The 25,699-nt window shown below is 44.5% G+C and overlaps 1 protein-coding gene across 1 annotated transcript in view; it reads left to right on the forward strand.

The window, feature by feature from the left end:
* The window catches only part of T265_02103 (hypothetical protein), a gene marked incomplete at both ends in the record, with an annotated part of 90,757 nt that overhangs the window by 10,194 nt on the left and 54,864 nt on the right, over window positions 1–25,699 (forward strand). Inside the window, 9 exons of the mRNA XM_009166262.1 lie at window positions 1,652–1,999; window positions 2,565–2,932; window positions 4,718–5,185; window positions 7,160–7,349; window positions 9,175–9,451; window positions 11,570–11,664; window positions 14,999–15,491; window positions 25,041–25,290; window positions 25,371–25,460. Coding sequence (XP_009164526.1) covers window positions 1,652–1,999; window positions 2,565–2,932; window positions 4,718–5,185; window positions 7,160–7,349; window positions 9,175–9,451; window positions 11,570–11,664; window positions 14,999–15,491; window positions 25,041–25,290; window positions 25,371–25,460 — 2,579 coding nt within the window. The remainder of the gene's footprint in view (window positions 1–1,651; window positions 2,000–2,564; window positions 2,933–4,717; window positions 5,186–7,159; window positions 7,350–9,174; window positions 9,452–11,569; window positions 11,665–14,998; window positions 15,492–25,040; window positions 25,291–25,370; window positions 25,461–25,699) is intronic.

The following is a 25,699-nucleotide window of genomic DNA, read 5'->3' on the forward strand; positions in this document are numbered from 1 at the left end:
CAGCAGCGGTAAAATTGCACTCCAGCGACAATCTCAGTACAGTGGGATTGGCTGCATTTGGTCTTGCAACGGGACTTTGCACTTCAGGGTTATAAAGTGCCTAGTGGGTCGCTGTGCGATATTTTTTTGGTGCGTATATTCAATTGTACACCAAACCATATGTCGTTTGAATACTCCCTGTCTCGGAGTTCCTCTAGAATAGGTTCGATGCTCGGAGCAATAAACATGGCTAAGATTACTTCCATAACTAATTCGACTATAAAGTCGAGCGAAATTGATAAGAAGCATCACTGATGAATATCATTCCCAATGATGGGATCAGGCCCTTAGATTTTTACGCGCCCACTGTTGGAGGGGTGCAGTGATTTGGGAAACGTGGAGATGCTGAAAATACTACGTGTGTTTATAGCACCGCCATACCAAAATTAACCATCCTGGTCAGATCTCCAATTGGAAGAAGGAAGTACGCGGGATTTGTGATTGATCAATGAAGTTTCATCGTAAAAATTTTGGCCTGGTATACTTCTCAATTATGAATATTTTAGCGAGATCCAGTTCGGCGAGGGCCATTTTGTGATTGTATCCCACTCGTTCTATATTGGTTTCGGTTCCTCTGTGTTTACCGGTTGTCACATCCATTGTTGTAAAACTTTACCCGTTCAGTATTTGAATATGTCTTGTTTGTCCGTGTATTTAGGTGCAGATTTGAAGTTTCTTATATTGGATAAAATTCTAAAAGTATTAATACATATTCCGAGATAATGTGAAGTAGAAATATCTCAACGACCTTTCTAACCAGAATTTTGTTTTGAGGCCCTAATGGTTGCGTACGCCAAGCATGTAAGTTCATGCAGGTGTTCTCGAGATGGGTGTGTTAATATTACTTATCTCTGAGTGGTAGGCTTGACCCAATTTTAGTACAACTGAGCTCCGAACAACGGACACCGTCAATGAGGACGATCACATCCCATCCGCATAAAAAGTGCCTGACGAAATGAATTTCATTTAAAAGCCAAAGGAACAGAATCTCAATGGTTAACCTCTTAGAACCCAAATCATCTACATAGTTACTCTTTTTTACTGAATACACTACGCTCGAAGTTGCTAAAAACTTCTCGACAAGAAAATGTCCTGCGATATTTCGAATGTCCTACCAACGGAAACATAAGATAGCCTTTGTGTAGTACATTCGGTTGAAGACCCATAAAAGAGAGCTTCAGCTGAGTCTCCCGCGAAAACCAAATAGATTTGGAAATGAGTGTAGTTATCGCAATCAGTCCAATTTTGGTTCAAGTACGACATAATTTTGGCAGAAACTCGGGAGCTGCGCTACCTGGTGAGCCCCAAGAAGGACGAAATCTGTCGTGGGTTGTCTAAGAGTTTTCAGTAGCCTTGCGAGTAGTTTCCTTCATGAAAGTAATGGTCTTATTTGCATGCGCACGTTGTTTTGGAGGCCGATAATTTTTCTTTGAAAGTAAGTTTAGATGAATATGCCTGTCTCCCAAACAGCTGAGTCCACTTGATTGCCCATGTAACAACCGTTAGGGGTGCATGACTGAAAGTAGACTAAAAAACTGTTGAGCAAACATTTATACGTATTGAATCGATTGGTCCGGCAACCGCCAAACAGAACTACTACATTGTTTTACAGGATCGTCGAATTCATATTGGTCTCCAGAAGCTCGGTTTGAAACCCAACGCCGCCTTGCCGAATTCTCCTCTGACCTCTGTGTTCAAATAACATCACATCCTGTGGACCGGACAGAGGCGGATCAGCGGATTGCTTCTCGTCTGCTTTGTCTTCTTTCGCTTCCTGGCGCCACTTTTATTGCCCCTATTGGGCAATGTGACACGGAGAAAACAAATAGACACAGCGAAAATGTGTTAGCATTTGCTAGCCACATTTATCCAGCGATATCTATGGCTGTCCGAATTGGGGCGGTGCATTTTGCATTCTTGTGGGCCGCGGTGATTTCAGCTCTGAATCGGTGGCTCAGTGGTACGTCGTACTGTGCTATATAATATGCCACGTTTTACTGCTGGTCGGCCAGTTTTCCCCGGCTCCGTGCAGATCGCCCATTCGCCTCTCGTCTTCATTTAGGGTGTCCTGAACTGGCTTACTGAGGTATTAGGCAGCCACACTGTAGATCAAACTTTGACAGTCGCTATGTAGAACTTCATGGGTCGCTTCGCGTTTGGGACCAAACGGTGACTCAGTGCTGTTCTGGTTTTGTCTTTCCCGATATTCATAAATAGCTCTGGTTGCAGGTATTAGTTCACTGGTTCGTTTGGATCAGGACAGAAGTATATTTGTCGACATTTCAGCTAGGTCTCCTTTAGGTGGGCGTCTGCCGTGTTCGAACCATGGCTTAGACGAAAGCAACCGGTAGTTCAGACGTGTACTTGGACCACGCTGCTTCCCACCCGGTACTCGCGCCCTACGTTCCCATTACCACTGATCATATGGATTCAATATTAACCTAATTATGGGGCCAGATCCCGCATCCTGTGCGCTGTCGTCCTCACTGCGTTTTGACGTTGGTTCAATTGTCTTCTGGTTCCAGAATTTCAACTGAGTACTTCCGTAACAAACAGCTTCTTCCTCATCCTGTATCCGGCTCTTCGACAAATTCTAGTGTGGTCTGACGATTCCGCGAAAGCTTTCTCAGCTCCAAGCAGCATTTCTTCAATTCGCAGTCTCCTGCATCAGCACCATGAACGACTGGCTAAGAGCAGTGGGCGGACACGTCGAGATCTGGCGTCCTCCGTTCGACTTATCAACCGGCTGCGAGATTTTCACCAGTCCATTCCATCTGTCACCGACACGGCTTGTGGTGACGTTTCGAGAAGCCCCTCCCAGATCCGAAAGAACGCTCAGGTTGAACTGCTCCACCTTCTCGGCAGACTTGGCGGGCTTATAATCGCGTCATTGGTAGGTGTTTTCACGTGTATTGTGTGTGTATGGTATCCCAGCCCTCGTGCAACCTTCGGGTGGCATGGCAGTTAGGCACCGAAGGGGTGCTACAGCTGAACGTGTATGTTATAAGATATACGTTTATGTGTATATGAGATATGTGGATCATCATAACCATCCCTGTGTCTTCCAGTCTCCTGAAGGATGGTCGATTTGGTGCACCATGTATACCATAAAAATCCATTCGCTTGGTAGCCACTTCTCTCAAAGTGCCGGTTTAATGCGAATTTGGACTACTTTTAAGACACTGCACATCTGGACACTCCCTAGGATTGAGCATACTCTCTCAACTTTTTGTCTGCGGAATGTAAACGCAAATCGTTCCAAGACATGCTTAGCTTGACGAACCGAAATGTAGTAGATTTGGTGAGATTACTTGAGGAACTGCAAGCTCATTTCAGGTGATAGCGCTTCAGTCAGATGTTTTTAACTCAGTTCTGTAAGCCCTTATGTATCGCCATTGCTGTGTGTTAGCTACGTGATCAGCTGATCGCCAGCGGACAGATGTTACTGAATACTCATTTTCCGTGCTCCGAAAACACCTCATGTGTATTATGATCGCACCCGTTCAGAAGTAGTTTTTGACTCTCACATAAAACAGTGGCTACTCAAATATTGCTAAGTATTTGTGGGCGCTCATAATTTCTTATTGCTTTTGTATCGCGTTTTCACACTGTAACTGCAAGAACTAGAGCCCCGAGGGTGTTTCCTGTGTATTACGTTGTGTTGGTATTCTCAAGCAAAATAAGAATCTCACTAGATTCCTCGAGATTTCCTTCTGAAGATATTTAATTATTCTCGTCTGTAGGTTTAAGTGGCGAGGATTGATCAATAAACATTAACTACCGAATTCACTATATTTATAGGTCACAAGGTAAGTGTAATTTTCGGAGCCCGAAGTAGTTATGAGCGTGTATTAAACTGCTTTTCAAGTTGGGAACCCTTTTTTTCTGATTCTGAAAACTGACTTTATCATAAACTCTGGCAGGTCCTCTGAAATGACTTGAAACTATTTCCACCAGTTCCAACGGAGTGAACTAGATAGGTGAACACTTCTGATGTGCACCACTCCAGCCTGATTTCCTTTACACTTCATAAGTGACTCTTGTAGTAGTACCACCCTTATTGCTTCTCATTGTTGGGAAAGTATTGTGATACGTCTCCATCTGATGGTGCATTGACCTTCAAAGGTGAAGCAGACGTGTTTGCTCCAGATAATGAGAAGGAAAGTAATAGGGCTTATTGTCGCCACCCTTTAAATGTTTCGAAGTGATGGTGAACCTACTCCAAATAAGAATGGCAGGTGTAATACACTACCCATAAGGTTACTGAACGTTCTTCGGCAGCCCACGACGAGCCCCAAGAAGGGCAGAACCGGTCGTGAGCTGTCGAAGAGTTTTCAGCAACCTTGTGAGTTGTGTATTACGTCCATACATGTATCGCGATATCTCGAATGTCGTACCATCTATAAAATGAGGGAACCTGGTGTAACCCAATCGATTGTTTATAAGCATCACAAACGAGAGATTTAGCTGGGTTCCAGGTGAGTCTCCCGTCTAAACCAAATAGGCATGCAAATGAGTGTATTCCGCCAAGAATGGTGGACCCCTTGATCATTGTGCCTTTTGTGTACCAGTTCACAGAATATTGCAGTCGAAAGTGGGAATCATAGAGGCTAAGGTAATACACAGAATGCTTCGCTCTGTTGCTACTTGATGATACATTGTTGCCTCTTCGTTTCAGACTTCATCGAGCATTCAAGAGTTCAGACCGGTTGAGTTCCCGTTGGAATATTCGTCGGTAGGACTGCGACTCTGTCTACCGTACGCCGATATCCGACCGTCCTTTTCTCTCACCGACCACAGTTTACTAAGATCTGTGCTAGAAGTCAGTTCTGCTGCACAAACAACGCCTAGCACTAGTGCCGCTGTGGAATACCTCTATTCGCTTGTGGTGTTCATGGTTGGGAAGGCAGCTAACACCATACCCTCATTCCGGTCAAAAGTCCTCGATGTAGACTTTTACACTTCTTTCACAAAATCACTCACGCCGTTTGATCAGAGTCTCCAGGGTCACATATTTCGTTCGACATCGATTGATAGCCCCGTTCGTTCACCGTCCAAATCGCTGGTCCTTGAGGCACTGTATGATCTCACCTTATGGCGCCAGCTGTTTCTTGCCAGCTTTTACGTTGCTGCTAACAAAATGCCGGTAAGTATTGTAGATCCTCCCAGTCTGATTCCTCCGATACGGACCGAATCCCTCTTGAAAGGAACTACTTGAGTAAATGCCAACACTTGTGCTGTGGGATATACCTTAGGAGAGAAAATACGTTCAAACGCAACGTGAAATATCCTGTAAGGAACATTTATCCAAAAATGCGAGATAGCTTTTGATTAGTAATCAGGATGATCGAAGCCTCTGATCATAGTGACAATCCGATTGTAGCAATGCAAACAAATCTTCATGAAACAAACAGATCAGAGAACTGCGACAGGAAGCATGATCGGAGAACCATAACGGACGTCAAATATGGATCAGCCGTGCAGGAATAGTAGCAAATTCGCACGGCGGAAATGACACAAACGGTGGCCAATGTGTGTGAGGAATGACATACAAGCTAATCCATCATTACGGTGAGTCGATGAGAAAGGAAGACCGAAAACGTGGCACATAAGGTTAGGGCATCAGATCAGTGGAATCGACCCCTTTTGGCTAGAATTTGGTCAATAGTTATAAGAAAAGGTGTGTGCAAGGAAAGTGTGACCAAATAAAACATTATTCACTGTCATTTAGACGATGGAAAAGTGGAATAACTGTACGTGATTACGATAGTTTTGAAGACCCAGTGCATTAGCTCAGGAAAAATTCTAAAAGTGTTTTGCGGCATCGAACGTAAGCCTAATTACACTGACGAAAACGAGGAATCAGCTTGTGTGATGGATCCTGGAGACACTTCAGTTGTTGGCTCCAAAATCCCTATGATTGACCCTAGCAGCACACTTGGTTAAAGCGACCATCATTTCATGACCATCTTGTCAATTCAGGATTGTACTGACGCATCGAAATACGCTGATGATCAACTACGTGCAACGAGTGATTCCACATACGGTCTGCGCTGAAGCGCATTCGCGTCCACCTGAACGCCGTATGTAAACCCGAGGGTGGAAGACCGCAATGTAAACGGGTGGTGATTCTTTGGCCATCAGTATACCTAACTGGTGGCCCAGGATCGTCAATCCAAGTAGGTACAACTAGACAGTGCGTGCATACGGCCATCTAGGGGCTCGCACCACTCAGGAAATGTATCCAAAACAAACGTGTGGCTAGCCAGTGCTTGTACAACGATGGTCACAGAGAGTTGCTTTTAGCTTCACAGCTTCCATGGGCAACACCGGAATATCCTGAATCTCGGTCCAGGTCTCTTGCAGAAGGATACAAGAAGTGCAAATACGAAATCTGGTGTTGAAGAAAACTGCATGGTGAAACGTGTGTCTAACCAAAATGGTAACGACATACAAATGAACGTAATCGGTTCGGCAATTACCAGGCGGGCTCACCACTTACTAGTGCCCTACTCAATAGACGTTTAGCTCAAAAATCAGAAGAAAAAGACGCTAACAGAACTTGATTTTGCCAACGGAATGGGTTACAAGGCTAGGTACACCTTATTAATATTTATACAGTGTAAAAAATGAAGGGTATGAAAATGAGGAGAATTTTCGGTTTGTTCCGCTTTGTTGAGGTTGGTGAAAAAGAGGCCGGATTCAGGCAGTACGCCCTTGGCAGTATCTCTGCCACACTTATTCCTTGCTTATTCCTATCCCGTGTATGCTGCCACTAGATCCGAGAGCCCATTCAGCGTGCAGCGGGAGGCGTGCTGTGTTACTGCTGTTGTTCCGTGTGTATTCATACCTGTATTGGTATTGTCAACATTGTGATGGAGTATAAAATCATATACGACTATTCCAGCTTGACAGTGGGATGAACAAAGACACCTTGTTTGGTTTTTGTCAAGGTCGTTAGCATGGCACTTGATGCAACTGGTAGCAAAGTATCCCCGAAGCTCAACAAAATGGTCGAAAAGCTGTTTCTTCCCAAGGGTGATTTTCGAAGTGATTTCCAAATGAAATGGTAAAAATTGCGTCTCGTCTATTTCCTTCCCCTCCGTTCTTATACCACTAGCCCATTAGTCGCCTGTTCTCCAACCTGCTGTTCCAGCTGACTCGCTGGTTTGGTGAGTATGCAGCTTCCAATCATCAGCATGCCGTATGCTTTTTCAAAGTTCTCTTGGATATTTTATGTTTGGGAGATAATTCAGTCTTCGCATCGCAAGAACAATCACCTTCGATGGCGACGTTGTCCGATGCAAGGGGTAAGTGTGCTTACGGTTTGCTAACTTGCACTTGCCCATTGTGCTGTGAGGCATCACGAGTATGCATCCTACTACTGAGGATGGGAAGTTTTTGGGGCTAATCTTGATATATTTGCCCTCCTGACCTATTCTCACGTCGTGCGTGTCCATGACACAGTCGTCCCAGATAAGTTGCCTATAGGCCTCAAACCCTGACAGAGGTGCATCCGAGGATGCAGAGTCTTGTGCGTAAGGTTGCTTTTATCCGGCTTCATGACTATTCAACGATTGGTTTGAAACGCTGAATGGAGACCTAGTCACCAAATTAGGTATGAAACCGTGTCGCAGCTACTTAAAACAAAAGACTATGAATGCTATAAAAACACGAACAGCTGTGGATATTAATAAACGCGATGAAGTTACTAATTGTGGAAATGAGTTGTTGAGGGCTCTGTCGTACGTTTCACCCACTTAAATAATGACGCATTGGCGTCAGCAAAGTGACATCCTTTTTCCTTTCTTGCTAACATGCTGGTAGCTATTTGTGAATGAAGCCCCACACATCGATGCCTTCGTACTTGTTGAGTTTTTATTATTTAACTTTCTAGAACATTGTTGCCATGCTAAGAGTGCTATGTCGTTAGATCCGAGCGAGTCTGAGACCGTTGTACCAGTTATCCAAGATGTTGGCACAGGCCTCATTGAGAAGCCTATTCACCAGCCGCACTGCCAAAGAAGGTGCTCCTCCTTGTTCCTTTTGCATCAGTAACAGTCTAGGAAAGCGAATGTTACAAATATTTGCGTATTGTTGTTATTATTCTGTGCATGTCATCCAAACCAGTTATTCAGCTACTAAGAATGAAGTACCAGGAATAAAAAGATCCCTAACTAACCATATTCCATATGGACATTCTGAATTGACCAAGTTTATCACAACAAAACAATGAGCAGCGTAAGTGAGGCACCGAACTATATGATGTGTCCAGAAGGCAACGCAGTTGATTGCTGTTTTAAAGTTAACCCGTTTTAGACTGAATTTTCCAGGAGCTGGAACAGCGATTAACATTTCAAATAGAATGAAGTTACTGTCGAAGTAAAAACGATATATACACGGCAAATTTGTCCTGTTTATTCTGTATAGGAGCGGTGAACCGAGAGCGCGAGTTCCAGAGTATGCATTCGCTCATCACCAGTTAAACGGGAGTCAAGTAAATAGGCAGCTTTCCAGTTAACCGTAAAAAAATTCGAATAGCCCACAAGTAAGGGCAAATGGATCCCACTGATGTGTGAATGAGAGATATACTAGACATGTATTCTTATCATCATGAAAAATTATTCCCGTAAACAGCTTTAGAGTTCTGGCGTTAAGTAGGCCAATTGATTCCCGAAAGATTGCTAAAATACCACACACAGTAACAACCCACTCTCATTATTTGAAGGGCCAAACGCGCATCGCTATTAGCACAACCGCCGAACAACGCGACGGGTTACTTATTTGGTGACGTGCAAGAACACATAGAAGGCGGCGCATGAAATTGTCCATTCGAGTCGCACAATGAGGTCAATCTACACTACTTCTTTTGCAACGACCCTACATGCCAGAGGTTTGATACGATGGTACGACAAGAGATAATCTCATTCTGTTCTCTGAATTTGTGTTCTCTGAAGCATCACCAGCTTCAACCAGACCGAACGAGGTGGGGCCGCTCAACAGTTTGTGACAACGTCTAGCATCACTGAAGTTTAAGTATTTTGACCTCTTAGCACTTGTTGAAGGCATCGCACCACGACACTGTCGCTTGCTCTTAATGATGCCTCGTTCACTTTACCTTATGTCTCCCAAAAGCTGTACATCCGAATTGTGGAGTCCTGCAAAACTTGGCTGCCCGGTGTCTATATAAATTTCTCATCTTCTCCGTTCGTCGTGCTCGTGTGAGTTCTTCCCCCGGTGTCCGTCTTTTTTCCACGACAAATCAAACTGGTCAAGACAGGCAACCAAGTTGTAGCGATGAAACATTTCTGTTGGTGCTGTCGCGCGTCCATTCATCTCTCACGGGTCCGCAGCCCGAAGGTCTGTTGGGTGCCCTGCACGCGTTGGAAAAGGTCATTCTTCCTATTCTATGGTACGTTCACACAAGATCAGCAGAGTTTTTCTCTCTGTAGGACACTTTCTATAAGGCTGCTGAAAACTCTGCGACAACCCACTACCGGTTTTGCCTTTCTTGGAGCTCACTAAAAGAGTTTACTCAAGTGAATGAGCCCTTGGATTTTTCATGGATTCGTTTCTGTCTCACCGACTGACACATCTGCAAGTGACAATTTGGCCGAGAAATAATAGCGGGACCGCATGAATAAGTGTTCTTTTTTGCTAGTAAGACACTGACTTCGTGTTACATTGACGCACTTCGTGAATCTCTGCTAACGCATTGAGTAAACACCACTTGACTAGGCCGCTGCACAGTCGCAGACTACAACCAAGAAAACACCTGCTGAGGTCGGAATAACCTTTGAGCTCTACTGACTACGGTTGGCAGATGAATTTTATGAGCATGTAGTGCTCCTAAGTTTCTCAAGTTGGCTGACTTCACTTGCATGGTTGAATCCGTGTTTAAAACTCGAAGAACAATCCCTACTCTAACAACACCAATGAGAGTAGTAAATCAAGTGATCAAACGAGTGAATGCATACAATATATATACATATATATATATATTTATATGATTCTGTCCACTAAAGCCACCAGCCTGAGGAAAGGCTGGTGGCTTTAGTGGACAATAAAAGCTTTGTGGGTGGATAAGACTCTTGCCGCTGGAAACGGTCATACCTGGTACAAATTAATGCAATTGAGTGGCTATAGGAAAGTAGTGGTCAGTTCACTAAGTCGCTCACAGAAACGCTGACTAGAGGGATGGACGGAACACGTTTAGCCGGCCTGGTGCAACACAGCCTCTGAGTGCATACAGGCGAATGGAATGTAAACCCTAATCGACCGTCGGAAGGAGAAAAAGGCTACGAAATATCCTTCTTGAAGTGCGAACCAGAACCGAACGGCCTGTATCCCGGCCCCTTCAAAGGAGGCGGAGAATCCCTTGTGACCCATTTGACAAAACTCATTGGTATGATATAGAGTGAAGAGAAAATACCTGCAGAATGAGACACATCGACAGTCATCCTCACCTCTGAAAAAGGTTCACGGACTGAGTGGACTCGAACCCTAACCTCATTTTTGTGAGTGAGAAGATTGGGGTAGCAGACAAATTGGTCTACCTGGACAGTTGTATCATTCCCGGTGGTCTAGCGAAGGGCTATATTTTCATCCGGATTGGGAAGGCCAGAGCAACTTTCGTGAGTCTGCATCATCTGTGGTGCGGGCGCGATATCATCTTATCCGTCAAGCGTCTAGTTTACAATAGTGCACTGCGCTTCATAATCTCACCTAGGTCAGAAACCTGACCACTGCGCGCTGAGGAAGTAAAAAAACTTGTGGTGTTGGGCTATCGGTGCCTCAGAGTATTGCGCCAGTCTGGTAGGCACATCGGATCGGTAATGCTGAAGTACGTCAGATAGTTATCGGAAGAAATAACTCATCCACGGTAAGTGAATTGATTACATTTCATAGGTTGAGCTGGCTTGGTTATGTAATCCGTATATCAGTTGACAGAATTCCTCATAGTGCTCTTTTCGCTCAACCTCGCGAAAGGTGGAAACGAGCCAGGGGAGGTCAAAGAATAACTTGGCAACGAAGTATAAAAGCCATAACCAGCAAACTCAGCTGCGCTGTTCACCGCCACCTCCCTGGTCGAGGATGACGAGACAGAACACATCATTGGTTAGAGACACAGTCATGCACCCAAGCTGTTGACTACAATGCATAGCTTTCTCGTCCCATATAGCCACTTAAAAGTCCACTGTAGTTACACATCAATTACATCAATTACCACCTCCAATGCGTAGCTATCTACTCATAGCTCCCCAAATACTCGGTGACCGAAACTGTGGCAGTTATAAACACTGTACAACAGTTTTTTACAGCTGATGATGATGGTAATGCTGATGTCACCATTGCCAGGCTCATTACTACTTCTCAGACGACCTGCTGCTTGTCTTTCTAAGCACTTCATTCCCCTAACTTATTTATGAACACCTTGCCAAGCTCCGCAACTGTGCCGCTCGCTGTGCACTTTTGAACTTAAGGCTCTGTTTGGCTGCTTATTTTTTCCCTTCCCTTTTTCTCTCTTTAGTAAGGACCAAGAGCTTGTGGAGGTCCATGTGTTTCAAATATTCGCTCATTTGCTGGACTTGATTGTTTTCGTGCAGGCCAGTACGAATCCGACAGGTTAGTTAGCCTACGCTACTAGCATGTTTTTGCCGTTATGCTTTTGTGTGGAACTGAGTCGTAACCAGTCTTTTTCACCGCTTTGCTACTCATTCTAACTGGACATGCTCGATAAGCATGGTGTAAGTGAGTTTCAAAATGTTACCGCGAGCAAGGGATGGGATTCAATATCCAAACACGATTAAACGCAAAAGGGCCGTTGTCATGGGGTGAAAGTCCCGGGTAAACCAAGTGTGGAATATTGCATGCGTACTAGCCTGTCGTCCGGAGCTCCTGAATTCTAATCCCGTCTCACCATATGAGTTCAGGCAACAATTCTTCGAGGATTACGACGTTATCAGGTAATGAACCGGACGCACGCAGTGTTTTAAGCAAATTATAACCACCTGCATTGTCACGTTACTTGATCCTCTGAATTGAACTGGGACATCTGTATAGAAATTCCGATTTTGAATACCGTCACGAGATACCTTTAGCGCCAAATTTTGCCTCAATCTTCGGCTACCAAATGGTCCTTTATCTGCACCAGTTTATCCAAGCCTGACTAACCATTGACTTTGTCGTCTCACATCTGCTGTATCCCTCAAACACGAATACGAAATCCAAGTAAAGTTGTTTGGCTTAGTACATCGCTTCTGTCCAGACGCTGTCGACTGCGAACTTCGGATGATACTGCAGCTACTGCGCCACGTTCGCCGGTGTTGAAACAGCAGCGAAGCATCAGAGCTAAACACTGATGTTGTGTTGTTGACGATGATGCTAGAATAACATCCAGTTCTTGAGCTGAGGCTTCATTATTCTACTGGATACACGTAACTAGTTGGATCTCTTCGGTTCGACTGTCCGCTCCGATGAAAATTCACCCTGGTCGACCGTATCTATTTATGCACCGACAAACTGCTGCTCTGAGTGGTTGACGGTCATCTCCCATCGAGAACCGATCACCACTACTACAAGGAATCCAAATATTAGAAATAATCACTCAGCTGTAGCACCCTTTCGGTGCCTAACTGCCATGCCACCCGAAGGTTGCATGAGGGCTGGGATACTGCCAGGTTGCTCAAGCCTAGACAGGGGAAGTCGAGAGGCAGAGAGAGGTCGGGTTTGAACCACAGACCTTCCGGTCAGTAAAATCGCTCTCTAGCCATTCGGGCCATCCCGCCCGATTCAAATAAAGTCATAATGGCACTACATTTCAACGCATATGTAGAGCACGTCCGTTCACCGGTTACTTCCTTGATGGCACTTACTTCGTAGAGCTCTTCATTTGGCGGTAGAAAAGCCTTGACATCCATAAGTTGGGGCGATACACCAGAGATTACTACGCACTGTAATGAAACCGGTGTCCCTGGAGAATGCTGATCGTAAGTGGGATAACCACAGCTGTACACGACCCCGGAAGCTCTGCTTGTAGTCTTTTCGAACTCGTGAACACAAATCACTGGATCTCAGAACAGTCACTCCCACCTCTTGATGCGGGGTGCTCTGTCCTCTCATCATAGTACTATTCGGCTAGGCGATTATTTAGATGACAGCTTAGACTAGGGCTGTGTGTGAACATAGGGGCGCGGTGGAACCAGAAAGTTCCACAAATGAAATAGTCCAATGCGGTCGGGAATACACGTAAACTGTTTCAGCTAATCTGCGAAACGAGGCCTGAGGAGCCTTTCGCACACATTATCGGAAGTGGTCCCATGCTTCGGCTTATGTTTGATATCCTCAATGTTCAAAATATCACTTCAGGATTTCCCATCTTCTTTTAATTTAGACTTGAGAATCAATAACTTGACTTTGTTCATCTGTTCACACATCTTGTTAGCCTCATAAGCCGTAATTGTACCAACCTAGATGAAGCCAATGTGTGGACACCGAATACACGAGCAGCGTTTGCCAACTTCCATCACTCTTGTCCGTCAGAAAAGAATTTAGCTATGGGATCTTCGCACCTTCCTGGCTAGGGCCCGTGTGATCCCGTTTCCACGTGACGGGCTCGCTAATAATGTTCGTGGTACTCGTGCTGTCATTTCGTAACCAGAATGACTAGGTAAAGTTAGTCTGTCGTTGTGTGCTGGGCTCATATCGATGGAGGTTCATGGGGACGCTAACGGTACCTCACTTTGGCATGATTCTCAGACCTGTTCATTTTAATATTGCCGAAGAGTGCGGACACATTATCCCTGATTGTTTTACCTCAGGACATAAAACTCCTTCGCACCAGATCAGTACCTTTCCGTTTAATTTTTACGCCTCACCGAATATCTCATTTCTCATGGCTTTATGGTAATTAAGCGGAATGTCCAGACTCCAAACATTATACATAAAATCACAACTCAAAATCATGGAGTACAGCATAGGACAACGTATACAATGTCGTTGTGAAATAACAAAAAGATAACGTTCAGGCTGGCAACCGAACCAGAGCATCTCTGTGAGAAATCAATAATGTCCTAAATAGGTCGGCTTCGTGGACACAGATGAATAGCTGGTACTCACAACGTATGCGAACAGGTCTCTGCTCGTCCGCAACACACGTGAGACGCACCCACATGGTCATTTAATGTCAGGTATTATTCAACCCGGTCTATACAACGATGACCACAGAAAGTCATTTTTAGCACCGCTGTAGGTTTGATGGTCCGGAATAATCAGGACTTTAAAGCGCAGCTTTACTGACACGGATAGGAACGACGTAGCAGTTGAGCCCAACTGTATGACCGCGATGACATCTTACATAAATAAACACACACGTGATCACTGTCTACAGCGTTCACCGTTTCACCTTCCCAGTCTCGGATGAGCCCATTTTTTGAGGGTGCTTCTGTTACAGAAATCCAGCTTGTTGATCAAGCCTAGGAGCTCATCCTAACGACCGTGGTATGTTCGATTCTCCATATTTTCATCGATTGAGTGTACATAGTTCCAACGTTCTTCCTGCAGTTCTGTGAGAACAGATTAAAAACTTGAAAAATCTTTGAACAAAATATTTCGCGTATATTCCATGTCACCAATTGTTGCACTCAGGACCGACGGTGATTAGTTATATCGTGTGGTAAAAGTTGTCGCTCTTTTGGTGTTAACTGACGTTCAAATATTAATTTTTGATCAATCCATTCCTGAGAGAATCTTCCAACTTTTTAGACGAATTCATTGGCCCCCTACCATGTGAATTTTTCCCGCGCACACGTGGCGTGATGTCACTGTTACAACAGTAAGACAGTAGAAACACTTTGCCCTTGCATGAAACGGCACCAATCGGTTGGCCATTTAGCAATCAAGACCCTTTGGATTTCTCTCAAGTACGTTTCCCTTGTCTCTTCCTCCCATTCCCTTTCAGAAGATATCAACAACCACATCTCCAAAGTTTTGTTATCTTGCTTCAAAGTTGTCGTCCGCACGATCCTCAAATTCTCCCGGACGTTGCATGTTGAGCAGTCAGAAGAGTTCCTTTTCTGCTCACCCACAAAGCCGAGTCTACTTCGAACTGGAGCTACAAAGCGCATGAAGTTGGACGAAAGCCAGTCATCCGATTTAAAAGCTTCTGAACTCAATAAACGGATTCGTCCCAAACGATGGAAAGATGCAAATATTGAGGGATGTGTGTGGGCCTTGTTGAGCTGCATTGGACAACTCCAGAATCCACAGTCTTCTGAGTTAGCCACTAGATGGTCCGATATGTGCTTTCTATCATTGAAGAAGTTAATATGTTGTCTTGGGGAACTCAAGCGATATCAGTGGAGCGCACGTACTTCGGAATCCTCCATCTCGACATCCCATCTATTCTTTCAAACTGCGTTGGACACAGGAAACGAGGAAATGCTAATCGCACGGTACTTTTCATCCATCATCTATAGTTAAGATGAGTCTGTTCTCATTTCGCACTCAGAAGTGCTTGACGCGGTGGTTTCTCTTTTGACTCGAGTCAACACGCACCCCCTCATGTTTTCAGTCCTCAAATACTGTTTTACATTGCTTTAGAGAATACGTCAAATGGACGAACGAAATTAGTCACTGTGGTAAAGTGACCTCTTGTCATAAGAAGCTAATCGTCAAGTGAGCTTCAACAGGCCGACAAAAAATTGCCTTCTTTGAAATTGATGTCATCCGAGGGCTATCAGAGTACCCACAAATAGAATACCGAGCTTCAGCAGTCTTTCGGATTGTTTTCGAGGAGCCGTGGATGAGTTCGATCCTTGGGACTTTATCTTCATAAACGCGATCGTCCTCCTCCTGGCTATCTGGAATTCTAGTTTTCAGGTCTGAGTTCGATGTCTTAGATGAACTGTGTTCATAACTCTCCATTACGGAACGCCCCTGGTGGTCTAAACACCCGTTCAAGTTAAATACCAAAGGATCTCGCTACACTATTTCGTGTGGTTCTTTGATGCTCTTTTTTATATAGCAACGAAGTTCGGTTCAGCTCGCTCCCACAGTCCTGCTTAGTGGTTGATTCAGTTTTCTTGTCCAAAACGGCCCCTTGAACGCTATTCAACACATTTCTTCAGGTTGGAGGCTGGCCTTTCTGTGTCGGTCGATGAAGGGCAGCACAACCATCAAACTTTTCAACCCCGCTGGATGGAAAGCCTAACAAGGACGCTGAGCAGTTATTCTCGGATTCTGTCGGCCGATCTGCTGAACGTCCGCATTCTCCGGCTATTGCTCTTGTCAGCGCGCTCCCAACTGCTGAAAGTGCTCAGATGTTACGTTGTTTGGTGCAGGCAGCAAAATGTCCATATTGATGTTTCTCAGGAGTTTAAAACGATTTTGTGAGTATTAATCTCCTATTTGTCGTAACTTGTGATTTTCTGGGCATTTTGCACTAATTTCTTGGCTTCAGAGTGCTGTAGTCTAGCCCAGATGCCTTACTTTTAAGTTAAACCCAACATGCTAAACCTGACAGACTCGCAAGCGTATTCCACTCATCCGACGCTATAGGCACTGTAATTTGGGACTACGTGACTTTCGTCAGATGAAAAGGTGGCTAATTCGGTAACTGGTAAACTAGCTTTATCATCAGCAGCTCACCACAGCGACTCCATCTGGTGCAGTGCTGTTCACAAATGACCAGGGTTGGTGGAATTGAATGGGGGAGGCGATATTTTCGAGTATGGACGCGAGGAAGATGGTACCAGTCTTACACATATGGCTTACTGCCGGTACATGAAAAATTGAGTACAATAGATCGCGCGTCTGAGCCCTCTGTAACGAGTTTCGTGGACTGTCCCGAGCGTCAGGAGTCATTGCCCGATGCCTTCACGGAATCCACATTGACAATCGTGTATTAGATACGTGAGTTAACGTGTCACCAGCCACTCAGATTCTCACACTTTTGGCACTTCGTGTATCACTATTTGGTGCGGTAACTCAGATAATGAAGTATGCACAGAATCTAAGATCTCGGCCGGAACAATATTGTGGAAGTCGATCCCATGGTCTTGCTAGATATTTCAAGGAAGGAAATTGTGCATGAATCACACGTCTATTCTCACTCCAGGTACGACTAACAATAAAAAGTACCAGTTTTCTGCAGTGGTTTTGAGCAGAAAAGTTGATAAAACTTGCCGCCCAGCGAATATAGCTGGTGCTTCAGATAATTCCCATAATTTTGATTTTTTCATTGATATCGACACAATCTGAGAAAAGATGCTCAATGTCTAGATCCCTCAAGTTGGAGGATCAGGTTGAATAGAAATAGTCTGACGTATATCATTGCATATAAATGATCAAAACCATAACAAGACTTCATGGACTGCTTTTACCCCATATTATCACAAATTTCTCGTGGGTGGAGACCTACTGCCGTTTATTGCTCACCTATGTTCAGAAACGCAACTTTCAGTTGGACGTGATTTGGTAAGCGAAAATGGGATCTTTTCCAAATAAGCCCCGCCAAAAAATTAACCCCCGCCACCCAAAAAAGATGAGAAAGAAGAGGATATGAAATGGGTAACTTTTAGTTTTTATTGAAGGGGGTGAAATGGGACATGTCATTGCTACCTTTGCCTCCAAACGAACTCACACCAGTAGCTGTCAACTAAAGATCGGTGTATGCCGCATTGGCGTTTATTCTGCATCTTGTAGACGTGCCAAAGAGATTCGATGGTTTGCGTGTGAGCTCCAGTTGTTGGATCCACGAATTTTTCGTTATGGTTAACCGTTTCATGAGTATAATTCATCCCAAGCATCGTTTCAATTGCACATATCGGAGGTGATGATTGAGCCGGGAGTGTGTCCATCAAAGTGGCCGCGGGTCGATCTGGCACTGCATACATGAACACATCTTTGGTTTCCCGGCAGATCCTTCCGAAAACCCACTTCTGGGAAAGGACTCGCCCTGCGTGGTTTTTACGGCAAGATCTTAGCGTTTCGTCGATCCCGACGTGTAGACCTGGGCCGCCGATAACTGTTCAAGTCTGCAAAAGCCGCCAGGCGCAAACCTCGCGAAGTGGTCGTGTGGTTAATTGATAATTCCTCTGAACAGAATTTGATTTTTGCCGAATTTTTTTACTAGCAATGAATGAATAGAATTACTGTCCTAAACTCCATCCTAGACCACTCCAGCCAAGTTCCCTTTCGAAGACCGATTTTTTTTCCGACACTGTCGAGCATTACACCTCCACCTGTCAGAAACAGTTGAAAATGACATTTGGTGGCCGTTGCTGATGGAACACTCCGTGGCTTTGCAAAGGACGTATTGCCGTCTCCTTGTCATGAGCGAGAGTTGAAAGCGTCAGAGAATTGATTTGAGATGTTACGTCCGAACGGAGAAAATTTTTCACAAAATGAGCCTAGATGCGGATAATGAATTGTTTTCATCAAAAATAGGTCAATGTTGTGTGCGAACATTAAATTGGAGCTGGCAAAAAGTGGCGGGGCTTAACTTTCCGCACATGTACTTTTTGCATTAGTGATAGGGCTTTTCTGGAAAAGATCCTAAAAATGAATGGATGAGACAGCTCATCGACTGCCCGTAACATTTCTATTCATAAGTTTTTACTAGAGCGTCAGAAGCACAGACGATCACCAGTGTGTTGTACATCGGGAACTTATTGGTAGGCCATCCAGGCTGTCAGTGGGATTAGAACGCCTGCAGAGGAGCTGGGTGGGAGAAAAACCAAGGGTGTGTGGTACACACAAGCATACTACTTTTATTTATTGGTGGTTCTGAGATTTATCGAATTCCCACTCACATCGCATTCTCCCCCCTTATGGGCAGAATAATTTGGCTGAGTCCACACCATAGCGATAAACATTGGACCCGAGTTTGACTCACTGGCATTGCATATCCTCCGCCTTACTGTTGTTTAAACTTCGGTCATTCACTATGCGAGCATTCTAAGAGTAGTACACCAGCGCACGCTGCATACGGGGAGAACGTGCCCTCACGTTTGTGTTCTCCAAACGATTCGACTCTCAAGACGTTCCGGTCAGAAAGCACCATTGGATTTTGGGACAGGTGAGTTAGTTGATGAGCAGAAACAGGACAGTCACTAGGCTCTCTTTCAGACTATTGGATATGCCACATACTTCGCCCAAAAAACGAACATAATTTAAATACGTTTAGTTTATCTACTGTTTCGTTGGTCGCCCACATAGAATGACCCGGATACGGATCCTGACGCATCTCAGACTATGTTCCTGGCTAATGAGCTCTAATAAGAGCGAAACTTGAGTAAGCTTAGCAGAATAATCGCGAAGGAACACGAAGAAGGCTAAGTGGACGGTATATATTCTAGTGTCATCATCGGGGACCGAGCTGCCTGGAGGATAAATTTAAAGCCACTGGGAGCGTCTGCCCAGCAGAAGCGGTTGTTCTCTTTTGTGTACCAAATATATTGGGTACCAGATATTTTTTTCAGGTCAGATCATGTAGCTGGCAATTTTTAGCACATCCTGATGAAGTAATAAAATAACACTATCATTGGAAAACTCAATCAAAACAAATGACCAAATATGTTGCCATTATTCTCCCATCAACAGTGGATACTCGTAAAAACCCTTTGTTGGCAGTTCTGTCGTCAATATTACATGGTGTTCCCTTCGTGATTGTGATTTTCGATTTTCGAAGTGATTCATATTCTTAGTTTCCTGATTTCCCACTACTCAGTGAACGAACAAGCTGCACGCTAGCCGTGTGCGAATTTGCTGTGAAAATGACGCCGAATTCCGCGCCAGAACACAGCGAATTTGTGTTTCCACCGGAACACGATATCTGGTGGTTACTGTCCAGATGCCTCGTTCAGTGTGTGCTCCACTCGGATATCCGGGAAGAATGTTCAGTCAGTTGTCAAAGGGTACGATGTTTATACACTAGTATACATTCCCTATGTGTTTATATTACCCAGAAGTTAGGATAGACGTAGATATGAATTTGTCGTCTCTGCCCAATGGTTTCTTCTTTGAATGTGAACCTTCACTGCTCCAACGAGGAGCACCAGGTTTTCAATAGTGTTACAAATGCACTTTGTCGCATTTCATGTTCTGTAGGAGAGGGCATTCCTGCGCACAACACAACTTAACAGATTACTCCTCCCAACCCCAAAAAACCGCGAAATTTCCCACATTATCTGCAGTGCAGGGTGAGTTACCTGTAAGAGAGGTCATATCCTAGAAAAGGTCCCCCTGTAGTGTTCGTCCAGTGACCGAAGCGACATAGTTGTTGAGCTATCGGACATCTTTGATTTGCTGTTCTGTTTTTCTTTTCCTGATGAAGTGTTTACTTCAATTATGGCTAAAGTTCATCACTTATGGGTTTCCTCTGGCATAGTTGGGTAACACACGTTGAGAAGCAGAGGTGCACTATTATTTCTCTGTTGCGCGTCATTACCATTACTTCGCGCATTTTCACTGAAGCTTGATCCTAGATAGTAGCTGACCTCTCTCCTTCAACAAGCTATTGTCAACCGTCAGTGAGTTTCGATTGCATCGGACATAATTGAGCGTTCTCACTCTCCAACAAAGCCAACTGGTTTACCGTGATGTCTAATTGCTCGACGTTTCACTCAACAATAGTGGCGTTTGTTAAGGAACGAATAACCGAACTTTGCTCCGAAAGGTTGAGTAATCCTGTAAAACCTACAACCTCCCTTGAAAGTGGACAACCGTTTTGCAATTGCGATAAGGTTTCACCACTTTTCGGGTTATCCGTTTTCTACGTCTCCTCCGAATTTCATTTCGGGGAGGGAATTCATTCACAGATGGCATGGAAATTGAGTTATATCCGAGCGATCGTGACAGTTGTTACATCCGAAAACGGGACACGGTCTATGGGGTATTGGTAATCGCAGATTTTTGGGCGAAACACTTGAATGTTAACCGCTCAGCGTGATGTTTTAAAAGACGGCTACATCGTGTGAATACTATCGGAGGGTCTCCAAGTTCATATATCAGTCTCTGTGTGGCATTTTTGGATGGTTGAATGAATACAGGGATGAATTAGTATGCCATAACCGTAGTCGACGTTTATGATGGTTAAAGCTATCCGTGTAAACACGAAGGCATTCGCTAAATGTGGGCGAGTGCGGTCGGGACCGTTCATGGGATTCGTTTGAGCCTCTCGTTTAAAATCCTGAGCCACAAGGTAGGGTTTTCTAAGGGGGTTGCCTGGAGTCAGTAGCCTGTAGCGCTTGGCTGCATGGGATTTGTCTATCATGAGTTTGCATGGGGTAAGGCATAGATGTCTAACCCCTGAAGCTGCTGCATGTGGCAGATGTGCCCCATTGGCACCTTGGTAGGTTTAAGCCATATTTCGGTCGGATTGGTTAATGCAACTGCGGTCACGACCAACGGTTAAGTGATCGAAGTGTGCGGTCTTTTGGGTCGACCTTTTCTAACCCGTCCTTTTTCGATGAAAGGCAGCGTCGATGTCTCCATAAGCATGGGCATGCTGGTCGGCCGGAGGAAACAGCTTACTTCCTTTATAGTTCTGTCATAAGGAACGGTTTGACTGTAATTTCAGACCGTCTCGCATTATGGCTATTCGTTGTATGGGGCTTGCTGTTCTTCGTCCGGTCGCTCCCCTTTGGCCTTCATGACATGGTTGCACTTTGTGAAGCGAAATTGTCAGCGTAACCCGCGAGATTATTGTAGTCGAAGGCCCATAACAACGGCACGGTTGCACTCTTTGGTTGGGAAGTATGTGTGGGAGAGCTAATGTATACAGAGAGTCGAAGGTACATCTAAAGTAAAGGTAAGACACCACTGGTGGTAGATTGTGTGCGTCGCTCTCCCCAAGCAGTTAAGTTGATGTGAAGTTATAGTCCATTTATCCCCTACCTGGTCCGAATCCTGCCGGTTGCCGCCGAATTTTCGCGACTTGAGAAGTCGCAGTATTATTGGTGTTCTCACCCGCGTTACGACTGTTAAAACGTACATCCTAATCTTTGGAGTAGTAGCTTTGGGTGTCGTGGTGTAGTTCTTGCTTTCATATTAATTCAAATGATTTTTACACGGTAGAACACAACGTTCCATCGACGTTTCCGAATACTACTGATGGTGGTTTATCTGGCCCTCTGGCCGGATAGAGTCGGGCGGTGTATCATTATTTGAAGAGCTAAGGGATGGTGTAAACTCACAGACACTTAGAGAGACCTGCTCAATTCGAGCATGTCAAAAGGAAGGCATGGGCGCAGAGGTAGAGGTTGAAGATTTTACTCCGTGGTCACCACATATTAACTGTTCAATCTCTTTGATCCACTCACTGACAAGCGGTTTCTTGTGTCCTGTTGTGTGAATGAGTGGAACAGTTTGCAAACATTCCGAGACGCACTATCTACACCTGACTCCATTAGATTTCTCTATCCGCACTATGCCATGATTGAGTTGATATCTAAAAAAAACTCGGCTGAATTATGCTGAGTAATACATGGTTTTTGTTGAGAAGGACACTGATAGTTTTGAAATCCCGTGCTTAGTTGATGAGCGTTCAGAGACACCACATGCTTAATGGTCAGGACATCCTTCAAGGGCTTAACAAGAGTCTGCATTTTTCTAGGGAAACTCGTCGGAAATTTGTACCTCACGGGAGAATGATCCGAACCGATATGATTACCCCAGAATGATTGACAGCCGAGAGTGGAGCCTCATATTTTTTAGCCACTGGTTGGCTCCATTATCGCTCTTCAGCAGGGTGAGGGAGCGCAAGGACTGTTAATCCGCACAAAGACGTAAGTATCGTTTTGAGTTCGAGCTAAATAGGTTGCCTGGTCGCACATCTAATTAACCGAAACATCGTTGTTGTGACCTGAGAGCTCCGGAGGCCTTGGTAGTATCTGGACATTTCTTGCCTGATAGAAGGCGATAATATGCATCGCCTATCGTATCAGCATTACAGTTGGTTGGTAAATACGCGCGAAGCTTTGACAGGAAAGGGACGCGATTGACAGGCGAATACAAAGGTGGTTGTTAGCATGGATAGGATTGAGTTAGCAGGCTCCAGAGTGGGTGATTGAGAGCTAGACCAATACCGATGCAATCCACCATAGCAGCCACGGAAACTCCTGGGGTTCGTACTTAGACTTTGTATTCCAGTTTCGGAAATGATGTGAATGTCCAGCGATGGAGTGTCAGTAGTACGAACTGTAACCGCTTGTTGAATGACTTGCTTAAGAATCCACATAACAGAAGTTGTGACAAATACTGGGGAACGAGTTTGGATAGTCGGATGCGAAGAGGTTATCGGTCACTTCTTTCGGAGCAAAACTGGTCTACCTATAACTGGGTTACATAGAATAATGATCGTTAACTGGAATATGAGAGAAGTCAAGATGTACCACTGAATAATGACTGGAGGTGACAGCGTTATCCCTCTCACCATCCCTGCTGTATGCAGTAAGTAAGGCAACTTAGCCGGCGTGAAGTCAAGTCAATGGTATTTGCCTGATTCCCGGTTGTATGCAAGTCAAAAAACTCTCAAGATGTCAGACCTATAACGATCCCTAACCGAAGCGTTTGTCTGTAAAACATAACCGTGAGGCGGTAGTCGTCGAAAGACAGTCGAATAACCACAACTTCTATGGAACAAGTCGTCACATACACCCCAATCTGTAGGTCCAGAGTTTTGTATGTCAGCTGTTTCCATTCAACAATGTGGCATGAGAGTGCGAAAGCTCCACGGGAACAGTATAGCACAGTTGCTCGCAATCCACTGTAAGGGTCGACCTTTGCGGTTCTCTACTTTGATAATCCCTTAATACCAGTTACATTTCCTTGATAGAACAATGTCCGGAAGGGGACCGTATTTCAGTACTTCTCTGTATGATAACTTCAACGTGACTGCTTCACATAAATCTTGCGTTTGCTCTCCGTTTCCGTCATGTTCTAGTACCTTGAACTTCTTGAAAGTCTGCCACCCCCACACCAGCAAGTGATAATACGGAATTTCGAGGCCTTAGTTATCGGTGATTCACAGTAAGTTTACGAAGCAGTATTTCAACGTGATGTTTTCATTCATTTGGTTAAGGTGAATTGTTATTTTCTTCGCTTTGGGATTGCTAAATATATACTGAGTCGTTTTCGAATTTTGTAGGCATTTGTCTTCCGTTTCAATAGTTTCTAAAATAAAACCTTATGACGTCCAACATGAATCAGTCGCGAGTTGGGGACAAGTTTTGAACAGTTCATTCAGTAGGACGGCTGAATCTGGATATGAAAAGAGTTATGGTCGTTTCTTTTACACATTCGGGTGAAGCACTTTGCTTAAATTTGGGTAAAGTCACTAGTAGGGTAGCTTTTGGATGTTTTCATTGGCCGGAATGTATTATGGAGTTTACGCTTAACATCGCCGCGGAATATTTACGGTATCCCCTAGAAAGGTAGTCACTGTTTGTTTACATTGTTTTACATTGTGATTACATGGTGGAACAGCAAAGAGGAGATGCAGTGGAAGGTGAAATATACAGACCTTCTTTTTGAGATACCAGAAATAAGCGTTCTATGGAGCTTTGAGAATGGCAGAACGCTAGTAAGATAATCGAGTCCCCGTTGCTGGGAGTCTTAGCGCGTGGACATTCTTTTGGAGTGTACAGGTACTTTTGCTTCCCCTGAAAATATTACTTAGTCTTCCGTGGGAAGCGTCAGATTCTGTGGAATATCCGTTCAGTTCGACAAGCAAATGCAGAAACGGTAGTTGTGCACAACCAACAACCCATCGCTGTGCACCACTACGCCCCCTAACAACGCACTGATAATGTCTCCTCGATTGGTGATGAAATCTTTCTGATCAGATTGCCCAGCTCAGTGAACAAACCAACAACCATCTACGCTACCTTAGCTACTAACATTTTCCTCTGTCGAAAGCTGTACTGACTATTCATTACTCTCCACGATTTATTCACTTTTTTGTACCATGTTGCACTGATTTTCTACACTCCTCTCTTCAGCGCCCAAAATCTATCGTCCTATGTCCATCAAAGGATTCGTGATGTATTTTCGAACACCTTCCCGCATGATTCTGAAACATATTCCACACAAAGAAAGGTCCCCGTGCTATCAGATCAGAGTGTACCAGTGCTTTCCCGCCTTCTGCAATATGTCACCTGTCTACTTCATTCCGTGCCTCAGAACCTTTCATGGAGACAGCAGTTTAATTCAGCTGAGTTCGGGGCATCACTTTTGGGGTTGGTAAAACTGGTTAGTGCTACCCTCATTGTATCTTTGCATGTGTTGTTGTTTAATTCGTGAATCATCTTCTCTCTTCGATTCTTTTTAAGGCTTGCTCACTCTTTGGCTCATCTCCGACGGAGGCGGTACACCAAGTTCTACTTGATGTCATTGGCTTAGCTCTAGCGTCCCTGGACAAGGTGAGTTGATATTATAGTGAATTAATCTGGGAAGGAGAAATAATACTTTGTACACATTTGGGCGCTTCGATGTGAAACGTAGTCACCCTCTCTACTACGATCAAATGATGTGACTTATGAGAAAGTTATTCCCTATTTGGATGGACGCGCCCATAGCATATAAGACATGCTTGTTGCCTCCAGGGTTGTTTAGCCTGTTTAAATTAGTCCGCGGGGGATATTTTTTCGCTTCCGAAGAG

Source organism: Opisthorchis viverrini (genome assembly GCF_000715545.1).
Source record: "Opisthorchis viverrini unplaced genomic scaffold opera_v5_24, whole genome shotgun sequence".
NCBI classification, from domain to species: Eukaryota; Metazoa; Platyhelminthes; class Trematoda; order Opisthorchiida; family Opisthorchiidae; genus Opisthorchis; species Opisthorchis viverrini.